Consider the following 27447-nt stretch of genomic DNA (forward strand, 5'->3'; position numbering starts at 1 on the left):
TTACTAGTAGGAGAACTACACCTATAATCTGGGTTATAGAATTAGGGATATAACTAATTTTGGTTTTAGAGCCAGAACTACACTTCTAATCAAAACTCTAGAACCAGAACTACATTTCAAACCCTAGGTAGAGAATGACAACTACAACCCTAACTTGAGAACCACAATTTACAACTCTAATACAAGCTCTAGAACCAGGAATATAACTAACTGTGGTTCTAGAGCCACAACTACTCTTCCAATCATAACTCTAGAACCAGAACTACATTTCAAACCCTAGGTCTAGAATGAGAACTACAACTGTAACTCTAGAACCACAACTTACATCTCTAAACTTGGTTCTAGAATGAGAACTACAATTGAAACTCTAGAACCAGAATTACATTTATAATCTGGATTATAAAATGGCATCTTCCTCATCAAACTCCCAGGATTTTAAATTAGGATTATGATTATCATCCATTCCTCTAGTTCAGGTTGTTTACACCACAAACTACATTCTTGCTCGACCTGTACAGCTGCCTTTCTTTAAAAACATTTTTAAGTTTTTAGAGAATTTAATCTCATATAAGTAAGATTTTTCTACTTGTTTCATGATAAAACCTTCTAGGCCCTAAAACAGATTCTGATTGTTTGGACATCCCCGGGGACGCTGGTTTGAGGTGAAACGCCACCGTGTCCTCTTGTCGGCTCAAACAGTCGATGGACTTGACCAAGGCTGCAGACACATGCAGGTCTGATTGGATTCTCTTCTGCTCTGCTGCACGGATACATGAGTCGGACAGTAATTATTGTCTGCTATCGCTGGGATCAATTTGCATTTAACCCAGATTTGGGGGGACCAAAGAGGATTGTGGCGCGTCGAGTCGCCACGAGACGACAGAAACGGGGGCACGAGGCCGTCTTATCAGCGTCTTCGCCCCGACGACGGAACAAACGTCTCTGCTGCTTTGGTGCTTTCAGCAGAGCCATAAATCACCGTCCTGCTCAGCCAGCCAGACGCCCGGACAAAAGACGCTCCGGGGACGACGTGAAGATGCCCCCTCCCCGACCCTCCACCTCCCCGGGGCAGCCTCTGTCCACTGGGTCACCTAGTTCTGCCCCACAGGGGGGGCTTTCTGTTCCCAGGCTCATTAGGTCTGTGGGGGCGGGGCAGGAGGCCGGGGAAGGGGGCCGGCCTGGTGGGATCATTACTTTCAGGTGAACTGGTTTCCTCGACAACTGCACAGACTCCCAGTATGTTAAACTGTTACACAACATGTTAGCCTAGCTTAGCACAAAGACTGGAAGCAGACGGAAACTATTACCTTAGCTTAGCGTTAGGACTAAGAACAGAGGAAAAAAGTTTGTCCAGCTTAGCACAAAGACTGTAAGAAGGGGGAAACTATTAGCCTAGCTTACCACAAAGACTTGGAGCAGGGGAAATTGTTAGCTTAGGTTAGCATAAAGTTTGGGAACAGACAAAAACTGTTGCACAAAGAAAAGAAGCAACAGGAAACACTAAGAATAGATTAGTACAAAAGCAGAGAGCATGGGGAAACTGTTAGCCTATCTTAGGACAAAGACTGTAATTAGGGGGAAGCTATTAGCTTAGTTTAGCATAATGACGGTAAGCAGGCGAAGCTGTTAGCCTAGTTTAGCACAAACACTGGAAGCTTGTGAAAATTTAGCTTACTACAAACACCACAAACAAGGGGTGACTGTAAACTTAGATTACCAACTGTTAGCCTAGCTTAGCATGAAGACTGAAAGCAGAAGAGAACTGCTAGACTATCTTGGCATAACGACTGGAAGCAGAAGGAAATGGTTAGACTAGCATGGCATAAAGATTGGAATAAGGGATAAAGTGTTAGTTCAAGTTAGCATGAAGACTCAGAGTTTGGGGAGACTGTTAGCTTAGCACAAACACTAGAAACAAGGCGAAAGTGTAGGTCTAGCTTAGCACAAAGACTGGAGGCAGCAGGAAACCATTAGCCTTGCTTAAGACAAACACTGTAAGCAAAGGGAAATAGCCTAGCTTGACCCAAAGAACGAGACTCTCTCTGAAAAACAAAAACAACATTAGAAAGCCTCAGTTTGTACCAAATATGGAGCTGCTATGTTTATAGCATCACAACAAAATAAATATGTTTGAATGGTTTGGAAACTGACCCAACATCGATCCCTGAAGAACCTCACCAGTAGAGCTACAATGAGTAATCAATTAATTGACAACTATTAAATTACTTTATCAGTTTGAGTAAGTTTTGAATAAAAACAATCTAAATTCTGTGATTGCAGCCTCTTCAGTGTGAATATTTTCTGGTTTCTTTCCTTCTATATGACGGTAAATTGAACATTTTTGGAAACACTGATCTGCATTTTTCACCATTTCACCAGAAAAATAATCCACAGTGAAAATAAGTGTTCGTTTCAGCCCTGAAGGTGGACTCTAAGTTGTCCAGAACCCATTGGCTCTCTGAGGAACCTGAACTGAACATGTGTCATATAAAGATGTGTTCGCAGCGTGCTCCTTTAACCTACATGTTTGACACTGACTGACCGGATTTGGGCATTATCACAGCGAGTTATTGACTGACCCGCTTACCACCGTGTTCCTGTCACATCATCGCTGTGGATCCATGTGTGAACTGATCCAGACTATAACATGCTTCATCTGTGTCACATCGATCGCTCCCACCGACTCAAAACTGATCACAACATGGACTCACAGAGTGCCGCACAAACGCACAGCGACGGTGAGCAGAGAACAGAAAGAAGCACTCACATCAATGACCCCTATTGACTGAGGTCCCTTTGAGCGAGGCACAAACAGCCAATGAGCGCACACAAAGCCGGCCTTTCAAGTTCATCTGGACTGATGTAATAAAATTGACACATGGAGTCGGCTGAATTCTGGGGCGCCTGTTACCTAAACTCTCGTTTCCAAAGCTCTGTCACCTCCCTTCACTGTAAATGAATCAATTACAGAGCAGTATAATCCTGTTAGAGGGGAGATGAATGCATACCTCCCTGCTGGCAGGTGCTGCCAGGCTGAAGGGGCTTATTGGAGCAGCGATATCAAAGCTGGGGTTTTATCTGCCGCATTAAAACCTGCAACCGCAGAGTGCACGCCGCTGTGCTGCTCAGCCTGCACAATGAAACACTATTCCAACCATCACAACAAACAGCGAACGCACCACACTGCAGATCCACAGAAACAAACAGTGAACGCATCACGCTGCAGATCCACAAAAACAAACAGTGAACGCATCACGCTGCAGATCCACAGAAACAAACTGAACGCATCACGCTGCAGATCCACAGAAACAAACTGAACGCATCACGCTGCAGATCCACAGAAACAAACTGAACGCATCACGCTGCAGATCCACAAAAACAAACAGTGAACGCATCACGCTGCAGATCCACAGAAACAAACTGAACGCATCACGCTGCAGATCCACAAAAACAAACAGTGAACGCATCACGCTGCAGATCCACAGAAACAAACTGAACGCATCACGCTGCAGATCCACAGAAACAAACAGTGAACGCATCACGCTGCAGATCCACAAAAACAAACAGTGAACGCATCACGCTGCAGATCCACAAAAACAAACAGTGAACGCATCACGCTGCAGATCCACAGAAACAAACTGAACGCATCACGCTGCAGATCCACAAAAACAAACAGTGAACGCATCACGCTGCAGATCCACAGAAACAAACTGAACGCATCACGCTGCAGATCCACAGAAACAAACAGTGAACGCATCACGCTGCAGATCCACAAAAACAAACAGTGAACGCATCACGCTGCAGATCCACAAAAACAAACAGTGAACGCATCACGCTGCAGATCCACAGAAACAAACACTGAACGCATCATGCTGCAGATCCACAGAAACAAACACTGAACGCATCACGCTGCAGATCTGCATTACAGATTCTGTAGCTGCACCGCTGCATTACATGCAAATGTGCTGCACGTCTGCTGCAATGCTTCCCATGCTTTGCTCATCAACATGAATGTCAACCCTTATACCATTCCAGTTCTGGTTCTGTACTGTGACAAGAGGCCTGGACTACAACTCAGAACCAGAACAACAAGAATAATCCCAGCTCTAGAACCCAAATTACAACTTTAACCCTGGTTCTCGAGCAGGTTCTAGAATCCTGGCTCAAAAACCTGAATGACAACTCTAATGGAAAAAGACCTACACCTGTATTCACTTTTCTAGAGCCAGAATTACAACACTAACTCTCGCTCTAGAATGACAACTAATCCTGGTTTTAAAACCAGAACTACAACTACAGTTGTGTTTCTACAAGCAGATCTGCATCTCTAATCCTAGTTCTAGAACTCTAGAACCACAACTACAATGTGAGTTCTACAGCGAGTGATATAACTAACTTTTCTCCTAGAGCCAGAACTACACTCCTAATTATCACTCTAGAACCAGAACTACATCTCTAAATATGGTTCTTGAATGAGAATTAAGATTCAGACTCTAGAACCAGAACTACAACTATAATCCGGATGTTGGAAGCAAAACTACAACTCTAACCAAGGTTGCAGAACCAGAACTAGAACGCCAATCCTGTTTCTAGAAGCAGAAATAGACCTTTAATCCTACTTCTACAATGAGAACAATAACTCCAACTCTAGTACCACAACTAAAACTCTAATTTGGGTTTCATAACTATGTGCTCCTAGAGCCAAAGCTACACTTGGTATCCTAAATCTAGAACCCAGAACTACATCATCTCTAACCCTGGTTCAAGGATGAGAACTGTAACTCAAACAAAAACTGCAACTGCAACCAAGGTTATAGAACAAGAACAACAACTCCAGTCCTGTTTCTAGAAGCAGAATTACATCTCTAACCTGGGTTCTAGAATAACAAATAGAGCTCAAACTGTAGAACAACAAAAACTCTAATACAGATTCTGGAACAGGGCTATAGCTAACTGTGGTTCTAAAAGCCAGGAACTACATCTCTAAACCTGGTTCTAGAATAAGAACTACTAGTCAAACTCTATAACAAGAACTACACCGCTAATTTGGCATCTAGAACTTCATTTTAGAACGTGAAGTTCACTCTTGACTCTGGGAGATCAAGTAAAATAAACAAACTACTTGTTCTAGTCTTTGGCTGAACATTTGACATATTTATTGATCTAAAGCAGAACTCTTCTCTAGGTTCTTACTGCTGACTCATGTGGAACCCGAACACGTCACAGAACATGAGTTGAGGTCGAGCAGCTCGTGACAGCGGAGCTTCATTGTCAGGTACTATTGGTTCTGATGGAGATGCAGAGCGGTGGAGGGGGGATGCGGGGAGGGAGGCGGGTGGAACCAACAATCCACCTCATTGTTTTGGTGGCGGCGCTACTGGGCGCGCTCAGCTCCGACACATTCACAAGGTCCAACGTGTCTGGCAGCGGCGGCCGACATTCTGAAGCACCTTGTCAGATAACGCCTGAACCGCAACGGGGGGGGGGGGCTGAACCCAACAATGACAGCCGGGGGGGAGGAGGAGGGACGGCCGACTCCCCCGCCTCCCCCCTCCCTCCCCGCCGTCGGCCCCGACTCACCCAAACCATTGTGCACCCGGGGGGGTTCAGGAGATAAATGGCCGCATGTTAACCACGTTTGACAGGCTGCACAAAAGGGGACACCTCGGGTCCCATGACGCAACCTGTGGCCCCCCCACCCTCACCCGTCTGACCCCCACCCTCACTCATGACTCCCCCCCGCCATCCAAACTCAACTCCTCCTTCACTTTGACTGGAACACTGTTGTCACTATCGCCTAATCTGCTGATAACCTCATCAGTAAATCTATTGATCCGTCCCATTTATGAAGTAACAGCAGACTGTGACCTCTGAGCCGATCGATCGATTGGTCTGCTGTCGGTGCCTCCGATGCAACATATAACTACTTTCATGTAGTTATGTAATTTAATGAGAAATAAATGCACAAAACTAGAAAAAATGTCACATACACTGTAAATCACCAGGTAAATGAAGCTATTCAACGGTAATTAGAGTAATTATTTATGATGGTTTTTAAGTCACACTGAATGTGATGAGACTTCAAGGCCACGTAATGTTTTTTTTTTGTTACTTTTCTGCAACTTTTTGAAAGTTCACAAAACCACTGGATGTCTCATTTTGTCACTGTACAAAGAACCGACAACAGTGAGAACCGTAAGGACTCAACAAGACCTCCATATGAAATTCAGATGTTTAAACATTAAAAACTAAAGAGTTTCACTTTCAAAGGAAAGTTGGTTCCAGAAATTTCTAGCTATTTCTGAATAAATTTGTGTCATTTTAGATGACAACGGACTGTAGCTATAAGAACACAGTTTTGAAGAAAGTTTTTTGTTTCTGTATTTTCCATCTTAAGCGCGGTAACATTGATGATGATGATGTGATTCGCTGCCGATGACTTGTGTGTCTGTTGTGAGTCTGACGCTGCGTTTTGTGTGTGTTCAGCTGTGCCAGATAAAAGCAGGAGAGCAAAGCGTCTGCCAGCCTCCGTTCAGAGCGAGGATATTCAGGGCTGGGGGGTTGCTTTGGGGAGGGAGGCGGATTATTCTCCTCTGCTAACCTTTTCAGCTCTGCTGCCTCTTTGATGGCTGACGGGACTCACAAAGGCACCTGCCCCATCCCCGAGTGTCCCCCGCCTCCCCCGCTCTCCTCCCCTGACCTGACCGGCATTCCTGGCCTGCAGGGGGTCCTCCCCATGGCTACCTTTACACGCCCCCCCCACCCACACCACAGTCTGGTAATCCCACGGCAAACAAGGTTGCGCCGGCTCAGAGGCGACGTACGAGACTTCTCACAGCTGAAAGGTGGACGGAGCCCGTCACCGTGGGAACCGGCACGGGAGGACCAATGGGTGAAATGCATTGTGGGTCTGGTCCAATGGGAGGATGCGAAGGTGCAGCAAAGAGGCGATCCGGGTTCTAACCTCTGAACTCTGACTCTTCTTTTCTGTTCTCACACTGACGACATTTGGTCGATGAAAAGAGTTTTCACCTGATGATGAAGTTTTTGTAGAACTTTAAAGTTTCCATAGTTATTAACCCTTAGATGAACAACTAATTGTACTCTACACTCCTCCATAAGTGAGTCAAAAATGACTCGTATAACAATCAATGTGTTTTTATAACATTTCTGTCATTTTGGTTAAGAATAATCATTTGTATTATTGTTTTAAGTACATTTTTGTCCACACGAGAAAGATTTTATGTTTGAAATATGTTTTTTTCACTTTATAACACATTTTGAATGTTTTAATGATTGAAAAAAAAGAATATTACACCGAACAGCAATAGAAGAATGTCAACATCCATTAAGTTGACATTTCTCCACTCGTTTTCTCCAACTGTTGCTGCTCTCCATCCTTCCATCACCTCTTGTATGATTTTATCAGTGATAAAGAGTTTGGGACGAAATACAAACATTACAATTTCTTTAAAAGTATAAAAGGTTAAAAACTTAAAATTTGAAATGAAATGATATGGAAAATGAAATGATAAAAACCCTTAATTACAAAGATGCTAGGGTTGAAACTGCAGTTATTATTATTGGTCTCAGCCAGGAAAAGTTAAATTCAATGCAGTTTTATTTATATTGCAGTAATTCACAACTTCATTATCTCAGGGCACTTCACATCATAGATCACAAACTTGTATTTTAGATCATATTTACAAATTTTGATACTCAAAAAACTGGTGAATTCACAACATAATAAAAAATAATAATAATCCTGGGCTGCACAGTGGCGTAGTGGTTAGCACTTTCACCTTGCAGCTAGAAGATCCCTGGTTCACGTCCCGGCTTTCCCGGGATCTTTCTGCATGGAGTTTGCATGTTCTCCCTGTGCATGCGTGGGTTTTCTCCGGGTACTCCGGCTTCCTCCCACAGTCCAAAAATATGCTGAGGTTAATTGATCATTCTAAATTGCCCGTAGGTGTGAATGTGAGAGTGCTTGTTTGTCTCTGTATGTAGCCCTGTGACAGACTGGTGACCTGTCTAGGGTGTCCCCTGCCTTCACCTGAGTCAGCTGGGATAGACTCCAGCCCCCCATGACCCTAGTGAGGATTAAGTGGTGTATAGATAATGGATGGATAATAATCCTGATCCTAGAAACAGAATGGCAACAAATCCTGGTTCTAGTTTGTTTTGGTTCTGAAATGCTGCTAAAAATTTAACCTATTTACTTTGTATTACCTTTTTTAAAACTTTCTAATTGTACATATATATATATATAAAAATAATACTACATAATAAAATAGTAATATAAATGTAAATATATTAATATTATTAATAATAAACCTGTTTAAACTAACAAATTTTTCTCACATTTAAAGTCTTATATATGAATTATATGTTTTTAATTGCGTGTTTTTATATTTTCACTTTGTAAAGAACGATCTAACTGCAGGTTCACTAGTTCTGCTGTTCTTCAGGTGTGTCCTTGTCTTCAGGTGAAGAAGACCCTGAGTCACAGCTGAAAGCTCTGAGAAGAGACGAGGAAGATACACAAAGTTGTGGATGTTGTTTCTGAGTGACTGAGCTTGTCGTCAGCGGTGTCGTAGTGGTGGCCATGTCACCGAGGCTGCAGAGGTGGAGAAGTTTCCTTCAGACCGGACTCTGCGAGCAGCTCTGACAGGAGTGTCAGCTCCGATACCTCTCACTGTGAGGTCAGTCCAGCTGGACTCCCCCTGAGGCGGCCGGGTCGCACCGAGCAGCGCTCCTCGGCCTCATTACTCTAATTGGTGGATCTGTGACCAGGAAGTGGCGTCCTTTCACGGAGCCCGAGCCCCGGCTGATCTGATCTGGCCTGAGGAGGTTTCACTGAGCGTCCGAGTGGACAGACAATCCTCCTGAACACTGGAGGTGAAAGGAAGTGAACTCCTCACCGAGACACAAACTCATAGAGACAGACAGGACGGAAAGTTAGCGGACCAAAGCCGGACAACTTTCCAGCTCTCAGGACAAGTGTCTCTGAGGTCCAGTTTAAAACCAGAGTCACAGTGAAACTTAAACATGTGTTATCAACAAACCTCTAAATGACTTTAAAACAGTGAATGAATCCATCGACCTGTCAAAGGATGACTGAACTTGGTGTGAGAACATATAAACTACCGTTCAAAAGTTTGGGGTCACCCAGACAATTTCATGTTTTCCATGAAAACTCCCACTTTTATCCATGTGCTAACATAACTGCACAAGGGTTTTCTAATCATCAATTAGCCTTTCAACACCATTAGCTAACACAATGTAGCATTAGAACACAGGAGTGATGGTTGCTGGAAATGTTCCTCTGTACCTCTATGGAGATATTCCATTAAAAATCAGCTGTTTCCAGCTACAATAGTCATTTACCACATTAACAATGTCTACACTGGATTTATCATTCATTTCATGTTGCCTTCATTGACAAAACTGCTTTTCTTTCAAAAATAAGGACATTTCTAAGTGACCCCAAACTTTTGAACAGTAGTGTGACTGGAAGCTCCATTGAGTCTTACTGCATTTACTGTCCATCTGACTTTGACGGTGATTATCTTAAGTGTTTATCAGCAGTTTTCTAAAGCAGCTCCAGTTGTCAGCTGCCTCTGTTTGGCTGTTAGATGTGGATCAGGTCTTCTAGGGATCGGAACCATTTAGTGTCGTCCTAGAGCTGACTTAGAGTTGGTCTACAGTCAACCTGAAGTTACCGAGTGGTTCTGGTGGTCTTTCAGAGTTACATTAAACCGGGTCAGCATCCCAACCAGGAACGGTCCCAGCTGAGGTGGGCCGGGTCTGGGATTGGTGGAGGGGGTGTCGGGGGGCGGAGTCATTCAGCCGTACGCCGGCGGTCTGGACACACAGATGTCATGACACCTTAATCCAGCCATCCGTTATTGATTGTTCCATGTGTGTGTGACCTTGCCGCAGGAGCTCAGCCAATCAAACGAACCGTTCCTGTGAGGGAGGGGCCAATGAGAACGAGTGTGACTGCAGCGGGACGAGCAGGTCGGTTCGGTGATGTGACCTCGTCCTGTCGGGGTGAGAACCACTCACAGTGTTTCAATAAAGATCATTCAAATAACAACGGGGGACACCGAGAGTCAAACTGAAGCTTTTAAACAACAGCGACACGTTTCACAGTAACAATAATAAACTGTACAAACCGTACCTAATCATATAAATATATGATTTTAGCCTAATAATAACAACATACAGTAAAGCCTGCAGAAACTGTAAGACAGTTTATGAAGTGTACGAGATATAAAATAAAAATCAGAAAAATAATGGACATTAAATCTAAAGGAGTTGTGTTTAAAGTGATCACAGTAAAAGTGATGAACTCTGTATTTGCAGCGTGCTGATGCAACGTGTTGTTGCAGCATTATGCAGCACGTTGTTTTGGTTGTTGCATTGTGTTGATGCAGTTTGCTACATTAATTTGATGAAGTGTATTGATGCAGCGTGTTGTTGCAGCATGTTGTTGCAGCACGTTGTTGCAGCGTGTTGCATTATCGTGATGTAGTGTATAGTTGCAGTGTGTTAATTCAGCGTGTTATTGCAGCGCATTGTTGCAGCATATTGTTGCAGTGTGTTGTAGCATATCGTTGCAGTGTGTTGTTGCAGCACATTGTTGCAGTGTGTTGCAACCCCTTGATCCAGCATGTTGATGCAGCTAGCTGCATTATTGTGATGTAGCGTATTAATGCAGCTGGTTGTTGCAGCATGTTGTAGCATGCTAATGTAGAGTGTTGTTACAGTGTGTTGATTCAGTGTGTTATTGCATTGTTTTATTGCAGCACATTGTTGCAGTGTGTTGATGTAGCATGTTGTTGCATTATTTTGTTGCGGCAAGTTGATTGTTGTTGCTGCATGTTGTTGCATTATTTTGTTGCAGCAAGTTGATCATGTTGTTGCTGCATGTTGCAGTGTTGTTGCAGTGTTGATGCTAGTGTGTTGTTTCAGCATGTTAGTGCATTGTTTTGTTGCAGGAAGTTGATGCAGCGTGTTGTTGTAGCATGTTTTAGCGTGTTGTTGCATTGTTTTTGTTGCAGCTTGTTGTTGCAGCGTGTTGTTGTAGCATGTTGATTCAGCATGTTGCAGCGTGTTTTTGCAGCATGTTGTTGTAGCATGTTGATTCAGCATGTTGCAGCGTGTTGTTGCAGCATGTTGTTGTAGCATGTTGATTCAGCATGTTGCAGCGTGTTGTTGCAGCTTGTTGTTGTAGCATGTTGATTCAGCATGTTGCAGCGTGTTGTTGCAGCGTGTTGTTGCAGCGTGTTGTTGTAGCATGTTGTAGCATATTGATTCAGCATGTTGCAGCATGTTGTTGCAGCGTGTTGTTGCAGCGTGTTGTTGTAGCATGTTGATTCAGCATGCTGTAGCGTGTTGTTGCATTGTTTTTGTTGTAGCGTGTTGTTGCAGCATGTTATAGCATGTTGTTGCAGCGTGTTTTTGCAGCATGTTGTTGTAGCGTGTTGTAGTAGCGTGTTGTTGCAGCGTGTTGTTGCAGCGTGTTGTTGTAGCATGTTGATTCAGCATGTTGTAGCGTGTTGTTGCATTGTTTTTGTTGTAGCGTGTTGTTGCAGCATGTTGTTATAGCATGTTGTTGCAGCGTGTTTTTGCAGCATGTTGTTGTAGCGTGTTGTTGCAGTGTGTTGTAGCGTGTTGTTGTAGCATGTTGATTCAGCATGTTGTAGCGTGTTGTTGCATTGTTTTTGTTGTAGCGTGTTCTTGCAGCATGTTGTTATAGCATGTTGTTGCAGCGTTTTTGCAGCATGTTGTTGTAGCGTGTTGTTGCAGTGTGTTGTTGCAGCGTGTTGTTGCAGCATGTTGTAGCATGTTGATTCAGCATGTTGCAGCGTGTTTTTGCAGCATGTTGTTGTAGCATGTTGATTCAGCATGTTGCAGCGTGTTGTTGCAGCGTGTTGTTGTAGCATGTTGATTCAGCATGTTGCAGCGTGTTGTTGCAGCTTGTTGTTGTAGCATGTTGATTCAGCATGTTGCAGCGTGTTGTTGCAGCTTGTTGTAGCATATTGATTCAGCATGTTGCAGCATGTTGTTGCAGCGTGTTGTTGCAGCGTGTTGTTGTAGCATGTTGATTCAGCATGCTGTAGCGTGTTGTTGCATTGTTTTTGTTGTAGCGTGTTGTTGCAGCATGTTATAGCATGTTGTTGCAGCGTGTTTTTGCAGCATGTTGTTGTAGCGTGCTGTAGTAGTGTGTTGTTGCAGCGTGTTGTTGCAGCGTGTTGTTGTAGCGAGGAGCCGCTTACTCTCTTTGCTGTGACGTACCTCGGCTCTGACCTTGGTGAATCCTGTTTAGGCTAACGGCGACAAAATGTCACCGGGCGGCTCTGAGCTCACTCATGAAGAAAATGTGCACATGGCAACATGAGGGGGTGAGGTGGGGGGACGAGGGGGGCAATAATACACGCATGTCAGTCACCTTGAAACATCACAAACACCAGAGGAGTTTTACACCAACACCATTCCACTGCACAGATGCATGATGGGAGGCGTAGGAGCCTTGTGAGGAGTTTTTGTTGTTGGCGGCACAGAGACGAGCTTTGTACGAAGAGAAGAAGAAGAGTGCAGTAATGTGTGGCCCCTCCCTCGGTGACAGATGTTATCAGAGGAATAAAGCTGTGGAGGAGGCTGACACACACACACACAGGTTGGGGGGGGGTGTTATGGTTTAATGCACAAGAGCTTAAAGGGGCGGGTCAGGGGGGTCAGGGGTGTTTAACAAATCTATAGCCCTACAGACAAACAGAACACACAAGTCAACAAGTCAACGTCTGCAGCTTCATCGTCCACCTGCTCAGAGTCTCTCTTCACCAGATTCTCCAGAAAACTGCGTAAAACACAAACTGAAGAGAGAAAACAGCAGAGACAACCAGGAAAACGAAAAACAATTCCAGAATCAAGACCAGAAATCTCTGAAATTTCACAAGCAATCTCAAAAACTCTAGAAAAAAAAACCATTATGGATCCAAACATCAGCTTCCAGTTCTTTCACTTTCAGTTTGTATTCTATAAATTATCTCAAATCCACCAATCAGAAACCAAACAATCTCAACAACGCCACAAAAATCAAGAAAACAAACAAAATGTATATTAAAATTTCTGAAAACTAAACTAAAATCGATTAAAACCTCAAATGACTAATATCAGGGAAACTAAAATATCTCCAAACCTCTAGTTTAGTCTAGAAAAAAAATCTTGATCCAAACATCAGCTATCAGTTCTTTCACTTTCAGTTTATATCCTAGAAATGATCTCAAATCCACCAATCACAAACAAAAATCTTTAAAAACTTGCCCAACAATCTTGAAATCTCTAAAACCAAGTAAAAAGCAAATAAAAACAGGAAAATAAACACTTCTTCTAGAATCAGGACAGAAATCTGTAAAATTGCACAATCTCAACAATTCTAAAAATATCTTGCACACCACAAAAATCAATAAAACAAACTAAACTTATTTTAAAAACCCTGAAAATTAAACTAAAATCAATAAAACCCTCAAATGCCTAAAATGAAGGAATTTTTTAAAAATCTCCAAATCTCTACTTCGGTCTAGAAAAAAGTGATTTGACTTTCAGTCTATATTCTAGAAATGATCTCAAATCCACTAATCAGAAACCAGTATCTTAAACAACTTACCAAATGTCTAAAATCAGGTAAAAAAACAAACAAATAAATAAATAAATAAAAACAGGAAGAATAAACAAATCGGGCAAGACAACAAACAAAACATTTAAATCACCAGAGTCAAGAATACTAATTTGAAATGTATTACTTTGATAAAGACTTTCTACAATTCAAAACAATCTGAAATTTTAACAAATAAAATGAAACAAAACTTTGAAATGAATCAAGAAAACAGACAAAAGTTCATAAAATATAAAAATCTCCAAATCTGTAAATGACACAAACAGAACTGGGTCCTAAATGATGCCATCGCTGGTCATGTGACTGTGATGTCACCGCTGTGTTTTATGGCGTTGGGGGGTGGGGGGGTGTTTTGTGCGTTAACTTCCTGTTAATAAAATGTGTCTCTGCTGCTGCTGCTTCATCTGCTGCACCTCCCTGAACAATGGGCCCCTTCTTCCCATAGCGGGGCCCCGACTCCTCCTCCGCTGTCCAACCAGAGGTGTTTGGTGAAGTAAATCTGCCTAAATCCTGGAGGGGGGGTGCAGGGCTGGTGGGGGGGGGGTGAAGGTGAATAAAGATAATCTGCTTTTCTTCACAATAAAAGCACTCTGGGAGGGCGGGGGCACCGAAATTAGGAATTCATATCACATGCTGCATTTTAAACTTGATTCCTGACCTGTTAAGAAGCAGCTGAGCTCCGGCACAAAGCTGCCTGACAGTAGGGGCCACCGGGGGCCACCAGGGGCCCCCTATAGGCCCATCATACAACAACAGCGCAGGAACAAAACTGGTAACAGCTTCCGCACCAACAACTTCACAAATTCAATGTTCACACAGGTTCATTTCTAGACACCTGAAACACCTCAGAGTTCAGTCAGACTGAAAGGCCCCGAAGCGAATGGAGAAATCTGGCAACCAACATCGCAAAAACTATAAAAAGGTGCTAAAAACAGGTTGAGAAAACTGCTACTATCCAGAAAAACCTCAAAACTACAAGATTCAGAAAAAAAAAAACATTTAATCCAAACTACTTTTAGTCAGTATTCTAGAAAACCTTCAACATCATCAGAGTCAAAAACACAAATCTGGAAATCTGCCGAACGATTTCAAAACCATTAAAATCTCAAAACAGATTCATGAAATCCCATCATTTCAAGGCCACTACTCACCAGCATAAATTTTGAAAAAACAACCTTAAAACATCTAAAACTGAGTAAACTGAAAAAATCTGGAAGCAACTAAAACAAGAAAAGAAATTATCTGAAAATAGCCCAAGTCTAGAAAAATCTAAAAACCGCCAGAATCTAAATATCAAGAAATGATTAGTTTTGTGCTTATTGTAGTAATTTTTATCAACACTGCAAAAATCCAGAGAAAATTCCAAATCCACCTGAGAATATGAGTTGGAAATCATTAGTTTGATTTTTTTTTTTAAATCCAAATTTCTAGATTTAAAAAGAATAGAAACAATCTCAGAACATGACTAAAATCAATTGAAATGACTACAATTTGACTAAAAACACCAGATTCAGTCAAAAAACATTTTAAAGTCTTTATCCAAATGTCTCTGTTCTTCTTCCACTTTCAGTCACTATTCTGGAAATTATCTCATAACCACCAATCAAGAATATAAATCTTGACATTTTCGAGTCATCTGTTTCATTTTCAGGCCTTTTTTCTAGAAAAGAAAGTTCTTTGGGGAACTGTGATGTGAAATAAAACAGTAAGTGAATCCATCTGTGCAGCAGGAAACAGACTTTAAGGATCTTTAAAGATTCTCATCTGTGTTTTTTTCTTGTGGACGTCATAAAAAAAAGATTCCGCTGGATTCGTTTCGTATGAATGCCGTCCGTCCATCAGCGGTGGAGGGGTTCTATATAGGCCACACATACACCTTTGGTCCACCTTACGTCCTCCTTTCTTTTATTAAACTCTCTTTTTATTCTTCCTCCCTCCTCCTCCACCTCCTCCTTTCTCTCTCCTCCATCTTTTTCTGGAGCTCTTTTCATCTGGGACGGTGGTGAGCCCAGCGTCCCCGGCGGCGCTCAGAAGGCCTGAATGGTGATTAAGAACGAGCAGAGGAGCTGCTTTTCTTTGTTCTGCCCTCAGGGAGGTGTTTACCGAGGGAGGGGGGGCAGATATGAAAGACATTCAGGTCAGTGAGGAGGAGAGCGACGGGATCAGAAGACACTGTGAGCGGTTTAAGAGGACGTAAACCTGGTCTGTGATGCTGCTTTATGGGGACATAGATCTAATCTGTTCTGCTTTATGAGAACGTAAACCTGGTCTGTACTGTTGCTGTACTGTGATGTAAACTTAGTCTGTACTGTTGCTTTACAGGGACATAAATTTAGTTGTGCTGCTTAAAGAGATGCTAAACCTGGTCTGTGCTACTTTATGGGGCTGTAAACTTGGTCTGTGATGCTGCTTGACGAGGACATAAACCTGGTCTGTACTGATAAATGGGGACCTTAATCTGGTCTGTGCTGCTTTACGGGGACGTATATCTGGTTTGTACTGTTGCTTTACGGGGATGTAAATTTAGTCTGTGCTGCTTTACGGGGACAAAAACTTGGTCTGTACTGATTTATGGGGACCTAAACCTGGTCTGTGCTGCTTTACGAGGACTTAAACCTAGTCTGTGCTGTTGCTCTACAGGGACGTACATTTAGTCTGTGCTGCTTTACGGGGCTGTAAATTTGGTCTGTGCTGCTTTACGGGGACATAAACCTGGTCTGTGCTGCTTTACGGGGACATAAACCTGGTCTGTGCTAATTTATAGTGATGTAATAAGTGACGTAAGTGCCGTCTGTGCTGCAGTCTTACATGGATGCAAACCTGCTTTGTTCTGCTTTACAGGGACATAAACCTGGTCTGTGATGCTTTATAGGGACGTACTCCTGGTCAGTTCTGCTGTTTTATGGGGACATAAACCTGCTCCGACTCAACCTTACGGGGACATCCCAATACAGTCAAGAACACAGGGACTGACCCATGGCTAGGGCTTTTTTGATTACACATAAGTCTTTGAATTGTCCTCTGAGGAGACAAACATTTATTTGAGCTATAAAGCTTCAGTCAAATGTTTATAAAGCCAAAGTGAAAAATCTGCTGCAACAACAGGACTCAAAATGACAAAACACAAACATCATTTTAACTTTACCAGGACTAATTATAAAATACAACTGTACTTTATATTGCAGACACTCCACACTATGATATGATCAATGCTCATATTTATGTTTAAATCCCAGAAGTCACGAGCTTGTATTTTGATTAATATTCTTTTTGAATTTATAATGCAGTTGTACCGTTTCATTTATATACTTTCATGCATACATTTCCGTAATTGTGACACTGCTGTTCATGGCTACTGTACTTTTGTTTTACATCATTTACAGTGCAATTTTTTTTAAAAAGTGTTATCTTATTACTGCGTGTATTTGTGTGGAAATGACAATAATCAAACCTGACTCGACTAAAAGGCCCTGACAAAGAAATCTCCATCCTCACTTTAATCCTGACTGTATGTAATATCAAATCAAATTAACGCACCGCCTCAGTTTCACTACTCTCTTCACGGAGGCATGATCAGAAAATGTGTCACAGAGCTAATTTCAGACGCTGCATTGACGCTGTGTAAAATCCTCACAGTCACGTCTGGATTCTGGTTCCATATGTGCAGCGTCAAAACTCCTTTTCAGGCTCTGAAACATCGCAGATAATCGCTCACAACGAGAAGATCAAAGCCGAAAAACACTGAGTGGAGCTCGGCCCGGTGTGAAGTGAAATCCCCCAAAAGCCACTGCTGAACTGTTGAGTCATGGTGACGTCAGAGTTCACACTGCCGAGGCCGACATTCATCACCGAGGTTCAGGCATCGTGTCGCTTCCTACCCGACACGAGGAAGCCGAGTCCCGGAGCTCCTGCAGGGAAATAAATTCCACCACTTTTCACGTAAAAATCAGCCGGTTTCAGATTGAAATGGACAAAAGATCAGCGAAAGAAGAGCAAGCAGAGGTGAAATAATCTCTCCCATTTACAAAACAACTGCAGCTGATTTTAGGACGTTTTAATCGCCCTCCATCTCCTCGTTATCGTCGCCACATGAGTTGCTGTCCACAAACCACACACCAGACTGCATCCTTTCAGCCTTTTAACATCGATCATGTCGTCCAGCCGGCGACCGGTTTAATTCACGGTTAAATGTGTGTGTTAAAAACGCTGAGAATCAAAAAAGAGAAAGTGACACTGAAACACACATGAACCTTCACATTTAGACTGAATTGTATTCATTTTGTCTTTATATTTGACTGTAAAATCAAACAAACTAACATTTAGAGGTTTCAAAAAGCTTATTCCTTAAAATGTGAATTAAAAACACTAAATTCTAATAATTTTGGATTTATATCTAACAGTGATATTACGCAAACTCATGTTTAAAGGTTTCAGAATGCTTATTTCTTTAAAAACTCCCTGAATTATAATAATTTTTGAATGATTGTGAGGCCGAGGCCCTGAACTCCTTTATGCTTTCTGTTTTTATATCCGACTGTAACGTTAAACAATCTCATGTCATGCTTATTTCTTCAAGGAGCTTAAGAAACTCATTGAATTATAATAATTTTGAATGATCATGAAGCTGAGATGTTGCCCTGAGCTCCTTTATGCTTTCTGTTTTTAGAACGGTGAACAATCTCACGTTACACTGATTTCTTTACTTCAGAAACTCCTCGAATTAAACACAAAGCAAATAAAACAGTTCAGAAAATAAAAACCCCCTCCCTCCCATCCATCCCAGAGCGAGACAAACATCTGCAGCGGATGTTCACAAACACTCAAATAAATTATTTATAATATAATATGTGTGTCTTATGACGGGGAGATAATTCCACCTTCACACGCGTTTTTATAAACATCACATGGACTCGAATTTCTCTTTTCGGCTTCACATGATAATAAAGAGGACTGATTATGTGTCATCCTGAGTGGGGGCAGTAACTTAAAACATACTTTAATCCTACACGGCCAGAAATCTCATTCAGCAGCAGTTTAGCTGTGGGACGTCCGCAGGGGTTTCAGACCACATAATCCAAAAATCTGGTCTGAGTCCAGCCGGGGACCTTTTGTCACCCAGAAAACTGCTCAGAATCACATCAGTCACCGTCCTCGGAGACGTCTCTTCGGATTCTGACGCAGGAAAAACATCCCAAAAAAAACCACACAACATGTTTAGTGAAACTTTCTGTGGACGGAAACCACCTGATGAGAAACCTGTCGGATGTCAGGTTCACATGAAACCCTCTGATGTGAACAACTCGGACGGACGGTTGGACAATGACACGGCTGTGAGACATGTGGCATGAATGGTGCAGCAGGCGGCCTGACACCACTGCAGGGAAATCACACTGCACTGCTGCTGCTGCTGCTGCTGCTGCTGCTGCTGCAACCAAACCTGCGACGCTCAGAGAGGAATCCCAACAAACATCCTCAACATTTTACCACCAGTTAGAAATTAAAACGGCACAACAGCGGATAATTTATCCCAATAATTTAAATGTTAAAAAGACGGCCCCCACCAAAAAAAAACGAGTTAAAAAGTGAAGCTATTTAGTGGAGCCTGAACATGTGACATCCAGACAACAGAGAAACCAACAACACTTTACTGGGAATAAAAAGGGAGGAACTGCAGGGACACCAAACCGCAAAATCCATTCAGGGAAAAATGTGCAGAGAGCTGCTGAGCCAAAAAACTTCACCCAGGAAACGGAGGATTCTTTTTTTTTTTTCGGGTCAGAAGCAGCTGCAGCCGCACAGCTGGATGTCAGACGCCCAGATGTGGAGGAGGCACTTTAAGATCCTGTTACCCCATCATCTGCCCCCCTGGGACCCAGATAGCACAGACCCTCAAAAAAAAAAAAAAAAAAATTAAATCCTCTTTTTCTCAAAATAAAACAAAACAAATAAAAATCCAAATAAACTTTTAAATTCGTGAGAAAACACTGAAACTCGGGCGTAAATGCAATAAAACGCGTCGCCTTTAAATAAACATGAAAACTGAGGCCTGAAAACTTATTTATAGCATCCGGACATTTATTTAAAGAGGAAAGAAACGACTTTATAGCGGCTGATAACGAATTAAAGCCGCAGCTGTGAGGAGTCGCTGGTTTCAATATTAACGGAGGGGTTGTTTTTTTAAAAACGGAATAAAAGTGAAAGAGAGTTTAAATTTAAATAAATGTGTGAGATGGAGAAGAAGAGGAAAAAAGGAAGAAGCTTTCTGGTCAAACAAACAAACATGAAATTTTAAAAAAAAAGAAAAATAAATGAACTGAAGTGAAATAAAAACCCGGAAAATCTACTTTTATATAATATTCGTGGTGTTTTACTGCATTTAAAGATGGTTTCGCAGTGAAGCGGCGAGAAGCTTTTTAACTTTGTGCACTTTGTTCCGGCCCGGAGCCTCCACAGGTCCACCCGCGGAGCTCCGAGTCCCGGCTGCGCCGCTCGGCGGGTCCCGGATCCGCTCCATCACGCCCCGGCCCGGGGAGGCTCCACACGGCCGACCCCCCGCCTACCGGAGCTCCTCCGAGTCCCGTTAGAAACTTTTCATTCTCGGGCAGCCGGAGCTCCGGGCGGGGACACCGAGGCGCACCGAGTTTGTTGGAGAGTTGTGGGGGTTTTGTTTTGTTTTTTTTGCGCGGCCGTGTGTCGGGGTGTGTTGGTGCTCTCTTACCGTTCTTCCTCCGGGGGTTGGCCTGCTTTCGCCTCTTGCAGCGGGGACCCTCCGCCATGATCTCCTGCTTCATTGATAAGTCGCTCCAGTCCGCATGGGCTCCTCTGCGGCTCCGCGGCGCTGCTCCTCCCCGCTGCCTGACAACCAGCACACACACAGTAAATCCCGGAGCCGGACCCCCCCTCCGCTCTCTGCACTCTGGGAAAGTTGGAGGAATAAAGATCCAGCCTGAACACGCAGCTCCACGCACTTTGACACCACTTTGTGTTGTTGGAGAAGCGTGCACCGAGCGCACCGCCGCCCCGCGTCCCCGTCCGCCTGATCTCTGCTGAGAGGAGCGTCTGTGGAGTCCGACAGAGGAGGAGGAGGAGGAGGGCGGACACACACACACACACACACACACACACACACACACACACACACACACACACACACACACACACACACACACACACACACACACACACACACACACACACACACACAGTGTTTCCTGCACAAACAATAAACTTGTTGATTTTCCTCTAAAACACAACTGGGGCTCGGAGGCCTCATCAATCAATCCGCCGATCAGTCTCCAATCACTCATCGATACCCGCTATCGGCACCGTCACTCTTATATAATGTCACTTCAGGCCTGCAGTTGTGTAATCTGTGTGCGCAGCTCATTAAAACGAGCCGCTTTATTTTCTGCTCGGTTTTTGAGTTTTTTTTCTCTCTCCCGCGGAGCGTCTCTGTCAGCCCGCCCCGCCGCCAGAGCCCCGACCCCGGCTTCAGTCCTCCGCCGGGCTCCGGGGGTCTGAGCGGGGACGGACATCCTTCTCCTCTCCGGCCTGTCTGCCTCCCTCCGCCCGCCCTCCTTCTCCCAACACCTGCATCCATCCATCCAGCCAGCCAGCCTTCCATCCAGGAAAACACCTGGAGGCAGGAAGCGCGCGCCGCTCTGCTCTCACCTGTCCGCGCAGGTAGAGCGGCGCAGGTGAGCGCCGCGCTTTGATTGGCTGTGGAGAGAGAAGCGAGGAGCAGCGGGAGAAGAGGAGAGCAGTAACGGTGAAAGAAGGAGAGGAGCACCGGGGAGAGGAGGAGAGGAGCACCGGGGAAAGGAGGAGAGGAGCACCGGGGAGAGGAAGAGAGGAGCGGCGGGTACCTACCGGAGCGGCTCCGTGATTCGTGCTGGAGGAGAAGGACCGGCGGTGGGGTAAAAGTGACGCCGCAGCTGCCCCCCCTCCTCCGGATTATAGAAGCTCCGGAGTCCCGGTGAGTCCCGGTGAGTCCCGGTGCCGGTGCTGGTCCGGTGTGTGTGCCGCCTCCCGCCGCCTGTCACCGGTTTTTTCTTTCTGCAACATAAACAGGCGCGAGAGCTCCGAGCAGCACGCGCCACCTATCTTCACGCGGAGGGATAATTGAGCCCCCCAACCCCCCCCCCCCTCTCTGTCCAAATTGCAGCTCGTGCAGGTTTAGTGAACCCCGCGTGCCGCACTCCCTCACCTGATTGGCTGACAGGTGGACTCACCTGCCCAGGTGTACCTGCTCAGGTGAGTCTACCTGAATCCTCCCAGCGGCAGCGCGCTTTTCCTCCACAGTGGCTGATCTGGAGCATGCGCAGACAGCGCTCAGCCGCTGAGGACAGGTGTTTCCCCGCCTGCACCAGGTGACTGACAGGTGAAACAGCTGACGTCACGTTCTGAAAACCCAATGGTGCTGAAAAAGAAAAAATAGTTCATAAAATAATAAATAATTACAATTAATAAATATAAAGCTAATAAAATTAATTACTGTGGAAAAAATACAGAACACAAATAAAACATGAAATTTAAATGACACAAAGCAAATTTATCAGATCATTATTACCAAAATAAATTTAAAAAATAAGCATGAAACTTTTTAATAAACAATTGCATCTTGATTAAATTTGTAATTAACATAAAATAGAATTAAAATATGTCAGTAAAATGTTAAAAAAAGTGAAACTGAACTACTTTTTTAAATCACACATGCTTGATTTAAAATAAAAACACATCAGTTTAACAACTTTTAAATAAAAACTGAAAATGAAAGACACATCTAAACATTAAATCAGTAGTAATATGTCTTTGCTCAGCTCAGGTGTCTACAGGTGGTCATACCTGTTGGAGTTTTACGATGAACCCCTGTAGTAATAAAAACATTTTTCGTGAAGAACTCTTCAAACTCGGATCCAAAAAGCTCCACAGGAAGCATCTGATAAAGTAATGAGATGAAATCAAATCAGGACAGATAAGACTGACTTCATTATACTGTGAGATCCTTTAACTCGCTTATGTTCTTTGATTGAATTTATTTTCATTTGATAAACTCTTTTCTGTCTGTTCAGTATGTGAAAAACAAGCAGTAGGTTATAAACTCACAACCTTCTGCCTCTGATAAAACATCTGTGGAACATCTGTATCTATAATTATTCACTGACTACAACAACAAAGTCAGAGAACAACAGGGCTGAAGAATGTTTCATGATTAAAGGTTTACTTCCAGTCGATGTGGATAATTATTGATCTATTATTAATTAAAAAAAACAGAAATAAGTGAGTGTTGCACTGAAGTGAAACTATGGAACATCTTATTGATCAGTTTTCTAATTGTATTGATTGAGTGTCTACTACTGGGACATACTGAGATTGTTTTATTGTCAGAACAGATTTCTGCTGTTGTATCACAATAAGAAATATCTCTATAACACCAAGACATATCTCTATTTTTCTGTCATTGGGACATATGTCTATTTTTTTTTGTTGTCAGGACATATATCTGTTATTCTAATGTCAGGACATATGTCTAATATTCTAACATTGAGACATATCTCTATCATTCTGTTGTCTGGACATATCTCAATTATTCTGTTTGAAGATATCTCTACCATTCTAACATCAGGGCATATCTCTGTCATTCCAACATCTGGATATATGTCTATCACTCTTACATAAGGACATATCTTTATCCTTCTTTGTTTATTCGTAGGGCTGCACAGTGGCGTAGTGGTTAGCACTTTCACCTTGCAGCTAGAAGGTCCCTGGTTCGCGTCCCGGCTTTCCCGGGATCTTTCTGCATGGAGTTTGCATGTTCTCCCTGTGCATGCGTGGGTTCTCTCCGGGTACTCCGGCTTCGTCCCACAGTCCAAAAATATGCTGAGGTTAATTGATTATTCTAAATTGCCCGTAGGTGTGAATGTGAGAGTGCTTGTTTGTCTTTGTATGTGGCCCTGCGACAGACTGGCGATCTGTCCAGGGTGTCCCCTGCCTTCACCTGAGTCAGCTGGGATAGACTCCAGCCCCCCCGCGACCCTAGTGAGGATTAAGCGGTGTATAGATAATGGATGGATGGATGGATGTTTATTCGTATGTCTATGAGTGTAATGTGTGGACATATTCCCATTATTCTGTCTTTAGAACATATCCCTATTGATCTAACGTCAGGACGTATTTCTATCATTCTGTTGTCGCGACATATCTCTACTTATCTAATATTTGGACAGATCAACATTATTCTGTTGTCAGGACATATCTCCATCATTGTAACATCTGGACATATCTTTGTCATTCTAACATCAAGACATATCTATTGTTCTGTTGTCAGGACATATCGCTATCATTCTGTCATCTGGAAATATCTATATCGATCTAATATCAGGACATATCTCTATTGATCTAACTTTAGGACATGTCTTTTATTCTAACATTGAGACATATCTTGTTGGGACATATCTCTATCACTCTGAAGTCAGGACAGATCTCTATCATTCTACTATTGGGGAAAAATGTCTATCATTCTGTCATCAGGACACATCTCTATTGATCTAACATCAGGACGTATCAGTCTGACATCAGGACATATCTCTGTAGATTTAACATCAGGGCATATTTCTATTGATCAGATTGATATCAGGACATATCAATATTCTGTTTTTAGGATATATCTCTATCATTGTACCATCTGGACATATCCATATCATTCTGACATCAGGGCATCTATCATCAAGGACATTTCTCTATCAATTTAACATTGAGACATACAATATGTCTATATTCTAACACCTGGAAATATCTCTATCATTCTAATGCCATTACATATCTCTGTCATTCTAACATCAAGACATATGTCTAATATTCTGCCATCAAACATATCTGCACCAGTCTAACATCAGGACATACCTTTATGATTCTGCCATCAGGACATATCTCTATGATCCTGGCATTGGGACATATCTATGATTCTAACATTATGACATATCTCTATTGATCTAATGTCAGGACATACCTCCATTGATCTAACATCCAGACATGTCAATATCATTCTGTTGTCAAGACATATCTCTATCATTCTAACATCATGACATATCTCTATCATCCTAACATCATGACATATCTCTATCATTCTAACATCAGGACATATCTCTATCATCCTAACATCAGGACATATCTCTATCATTCTGATATTCAGACATATCTCTGCCATTCTTGAATCAGGACATATCTCTATGATTCAATTTTCTGCTCATATGTCTATGATTGTAATGTGTGGACATATTTCCATTCTGTCTTTGGAACACGTCTCCATCGATCTAACATCAGAAGATATTTCTACTGATCTAACATCCAGAGATATCTATATTCTATTGTCAGGACATATCTCTGTCATTCTGTTGTTGAGACATATCTCTATCATTGTAACATCAGCACATATCTCTATCATTGTAACATCAGGACATGTCTCTATCATTCTGTTGTTGGGACATATCTCTAATATTCTGTTGTCATAACGTATCTGTGATTCTAACATTATGACATACAGTATCTCTATCAATCTAACGTTGGGACATATTTCTATTATTTTGTCATCTGGACATATTTTTATCATTCTTTGTCTGCTCATATGTCTATGATTGTAATATTTGGACATATTTCTAATATTCTGTCTTTGGAACATGTGTCCATTGATCTAATGTTAGGACAAATCTCTATCATGCTGACACTGAGACATATCTCTATGATTCTGTCGTCGGGACATGTCTCTTTTATTCTGTTATCATGAAATATCTCTGATTCTAATGTTATGGCATATTTCTATTGGTCTAGCATTGGGACATATCTCTATCATTTGTAACAGACGTATCTCTATGATTCTGTTGTAAGTTCGTATCTTTATTATTCTGTCATTAATTCATATCACTATTATGTGATCAGGACATATGTCTATCATTCTTACATCGGGACATATCTCTGATCATTCTGTTGTCCAGAAACAGGTCTCACCTGTCAGGATGGATGGAGGACAACACTCACCCACAGGCTTCCTCTACACCTGAGGCTGGTCACTTGATGATGCCGAGGTCATGTGACTCCTCCCTCACAGGTGGACAATGATCTGTGATGAGACGTGAATCATCTCAGTTTGTGGGGGTTGAGCAGGTATTAGAGGGCTGTGGGGGGTTTAAAGGGGTATTTGAAGGGGTATGACACTAATCACAGTGTCAGTGTTCCCATTAGGCTTACAGCAGCAGGGGGCTTACAGAGGAGGGGTCACATCCGGCTTCAGCTATTGTCTGAACTGTTTACAGTCTTTGTCTCATTTACAAAGAAGAGAGAGAATAGAAAGTACATGTACTCAAACACCGTAATCTAGTACAATTTTGAGGTTCTAGCTAATTGTTCTAATACCACACCGTCAAAGTACTCTCTTACGCTCTGAGAATGTTACTTAAGTAATAGAAAATAGAATATTTTCACAAAGAATGTACTTCAACTAATAAAAATAAAAGGACTCGGTGCAGAAAAATGTCTCCTGTGACTTTTATTTGGATATATATATTATTGTGTTATCAAATTAAACTAGTGAGCTATCGTTAGCTGAGCTTGCTAGAAATTTATGCTAGCTAGTATTGTTTACGCTAAACTAAGCTAAACTAGAAAGCTAATGTCAGCTAAACATGTTACCAACTAATGTTAGCTAGTTTACCTTAAGCATAACTAAGCTATAGTAGGGAGCCAATGTTAGCTAATCATGCTATAAATGGATATCAGCTAATTTAGATTAACTTATTTGAGCTAAACTAGCAAGTTAACGCTTGCTAAACATGGTATAAGCTAATGTTAGCTAGTTCATCTTAAGCATAACACAGCTAGACAAATGAGGTAATGTCAGCTGAACATGTAAAAAAAACAATGTTAGCTAGTTTACCTGAAGCTTAAGTTAGCTATACTAGAAAGCCATTGTTTGCTAAACGTGCTATAGATGGCTATTAGCTCATTCATATCAAGCTTATTTAAGCTAAACTAGCTAGCTAACATTAGCTGAACATGTTAACAAGTAATGTTAGCTAGTTTGCCTTAAGCTCAACCAAGCTATAATAGGGAGACAATTTTAGCTAAATATGCTATAAACAGATATTAGCTAATGTAGATCAAGCTTGTTTAAGCTAAACTAGAAAGCTAACATTTGCTGGACATGTTACAAACTAATGTTAGCTAGGTCTCAAGCAAGCATAAGTTATGGCAACTGGACTAACCTCGTGTGAGTCGAAAACGTTTCACCTCTCATCCAAGAGCACAGAGCACAGAACATCCCATCAGAAGCGGATGGAAAAAGAAGGGAACACAAACATATTCACTCTGCTCTTCAAACTTGTGGCTATCCAAACTGGGCTTTTATCAAAACAGCAAAAAAGCGCAGGGAGGATAAGAAAGACGAGGACCACAAAAAGAGAAACAACATTGTCATCCCCTATGTGGCAGGAATTTCAGAGAAACTCAGGAGGATCTTTAACACCCACCAGATCCCAGTACACTTCAAGCCCAGCAACACTCTGAGGCAAAAGCTGGTCCATCCCAAGGACAAAATTCCAAGGGAGAAACAGAGCAATGTGGTGTACGCAGTGCAGTGCAATGAGGAATGTTCTGACCTGTGCATTGGAGAGACTAAGCAGCCATTACACAAGCGCATGGCACAACACAGGAGGGCCACGACCACAGGCCAGGACTCAGCAGTCCACCTCCACCTCAAGGAGAAGGGGCAC

General features: G+C 42.5%; 1 protein-coding gene and 1 long non-coding RNA gene across 4 annotated transcripts in view; one reads left to right on the top strand and one right to left on the bottom strand.

The window, feature by feature from the left end:
- The window catches only part of zeb2a (zinc finger E-box binding homeobox 2a), an 84639-nt gene extending 62911 nt beyond the window's left edge, over window positions 1-21728 (bottom strand). The window contains exons 1-2 of one of the 3 annotated variants that reach the window (XM_023290218.3): window positions 21554-21728; window positions 20403-20539 (exon numbers count right to left, since the gene is read on the bottom strand). In XM_023290218.3, the coding sequence (XP_023145986.2) occupies window positions 20403-20475 (73 nt within the window). In that variant the 5' untranslated portion in view covers window positions 20476-20539; window positions 21554-21728. Of the gene's footprint in view, window positions 1-20402; window positions 20744-21553 lie in introns of those variants that run through there. The other 2 variants (XM_035957232.2, XM_023290219.3) reach the window with 2 other exon arrangements.
- LOC129350027 (uncharacterized) lies at window positions 20723-26753 on the top strand. The gene is made up of 3 exons (XR_008603228.1): window positions 20723-21669; window positions 21849-21937; window positions 25675-26753. It is a non-coding gene; the product is annotated as an uncharacterized LOC129350027 (long non-coding RNA).
- The last annotated feature ends 694 nt before the right edge of the window (window positions 26754-27447 follow it).

This window comes from Amphiprion ocellaris, chromosome 11, assembly GCF_022539595.1.
Source record: "Amphiprion ocellaris isolate individual 3 ecotype Okinawa chromosome 11, ASM2253959v1, whole genome shotgun sequence".
Lineage (NCBI taxonomy): Eukaryota > Metazoa > Chordata > Actinopteri > Pomacentridae > Amphiprion > Amphiprion ocellaris.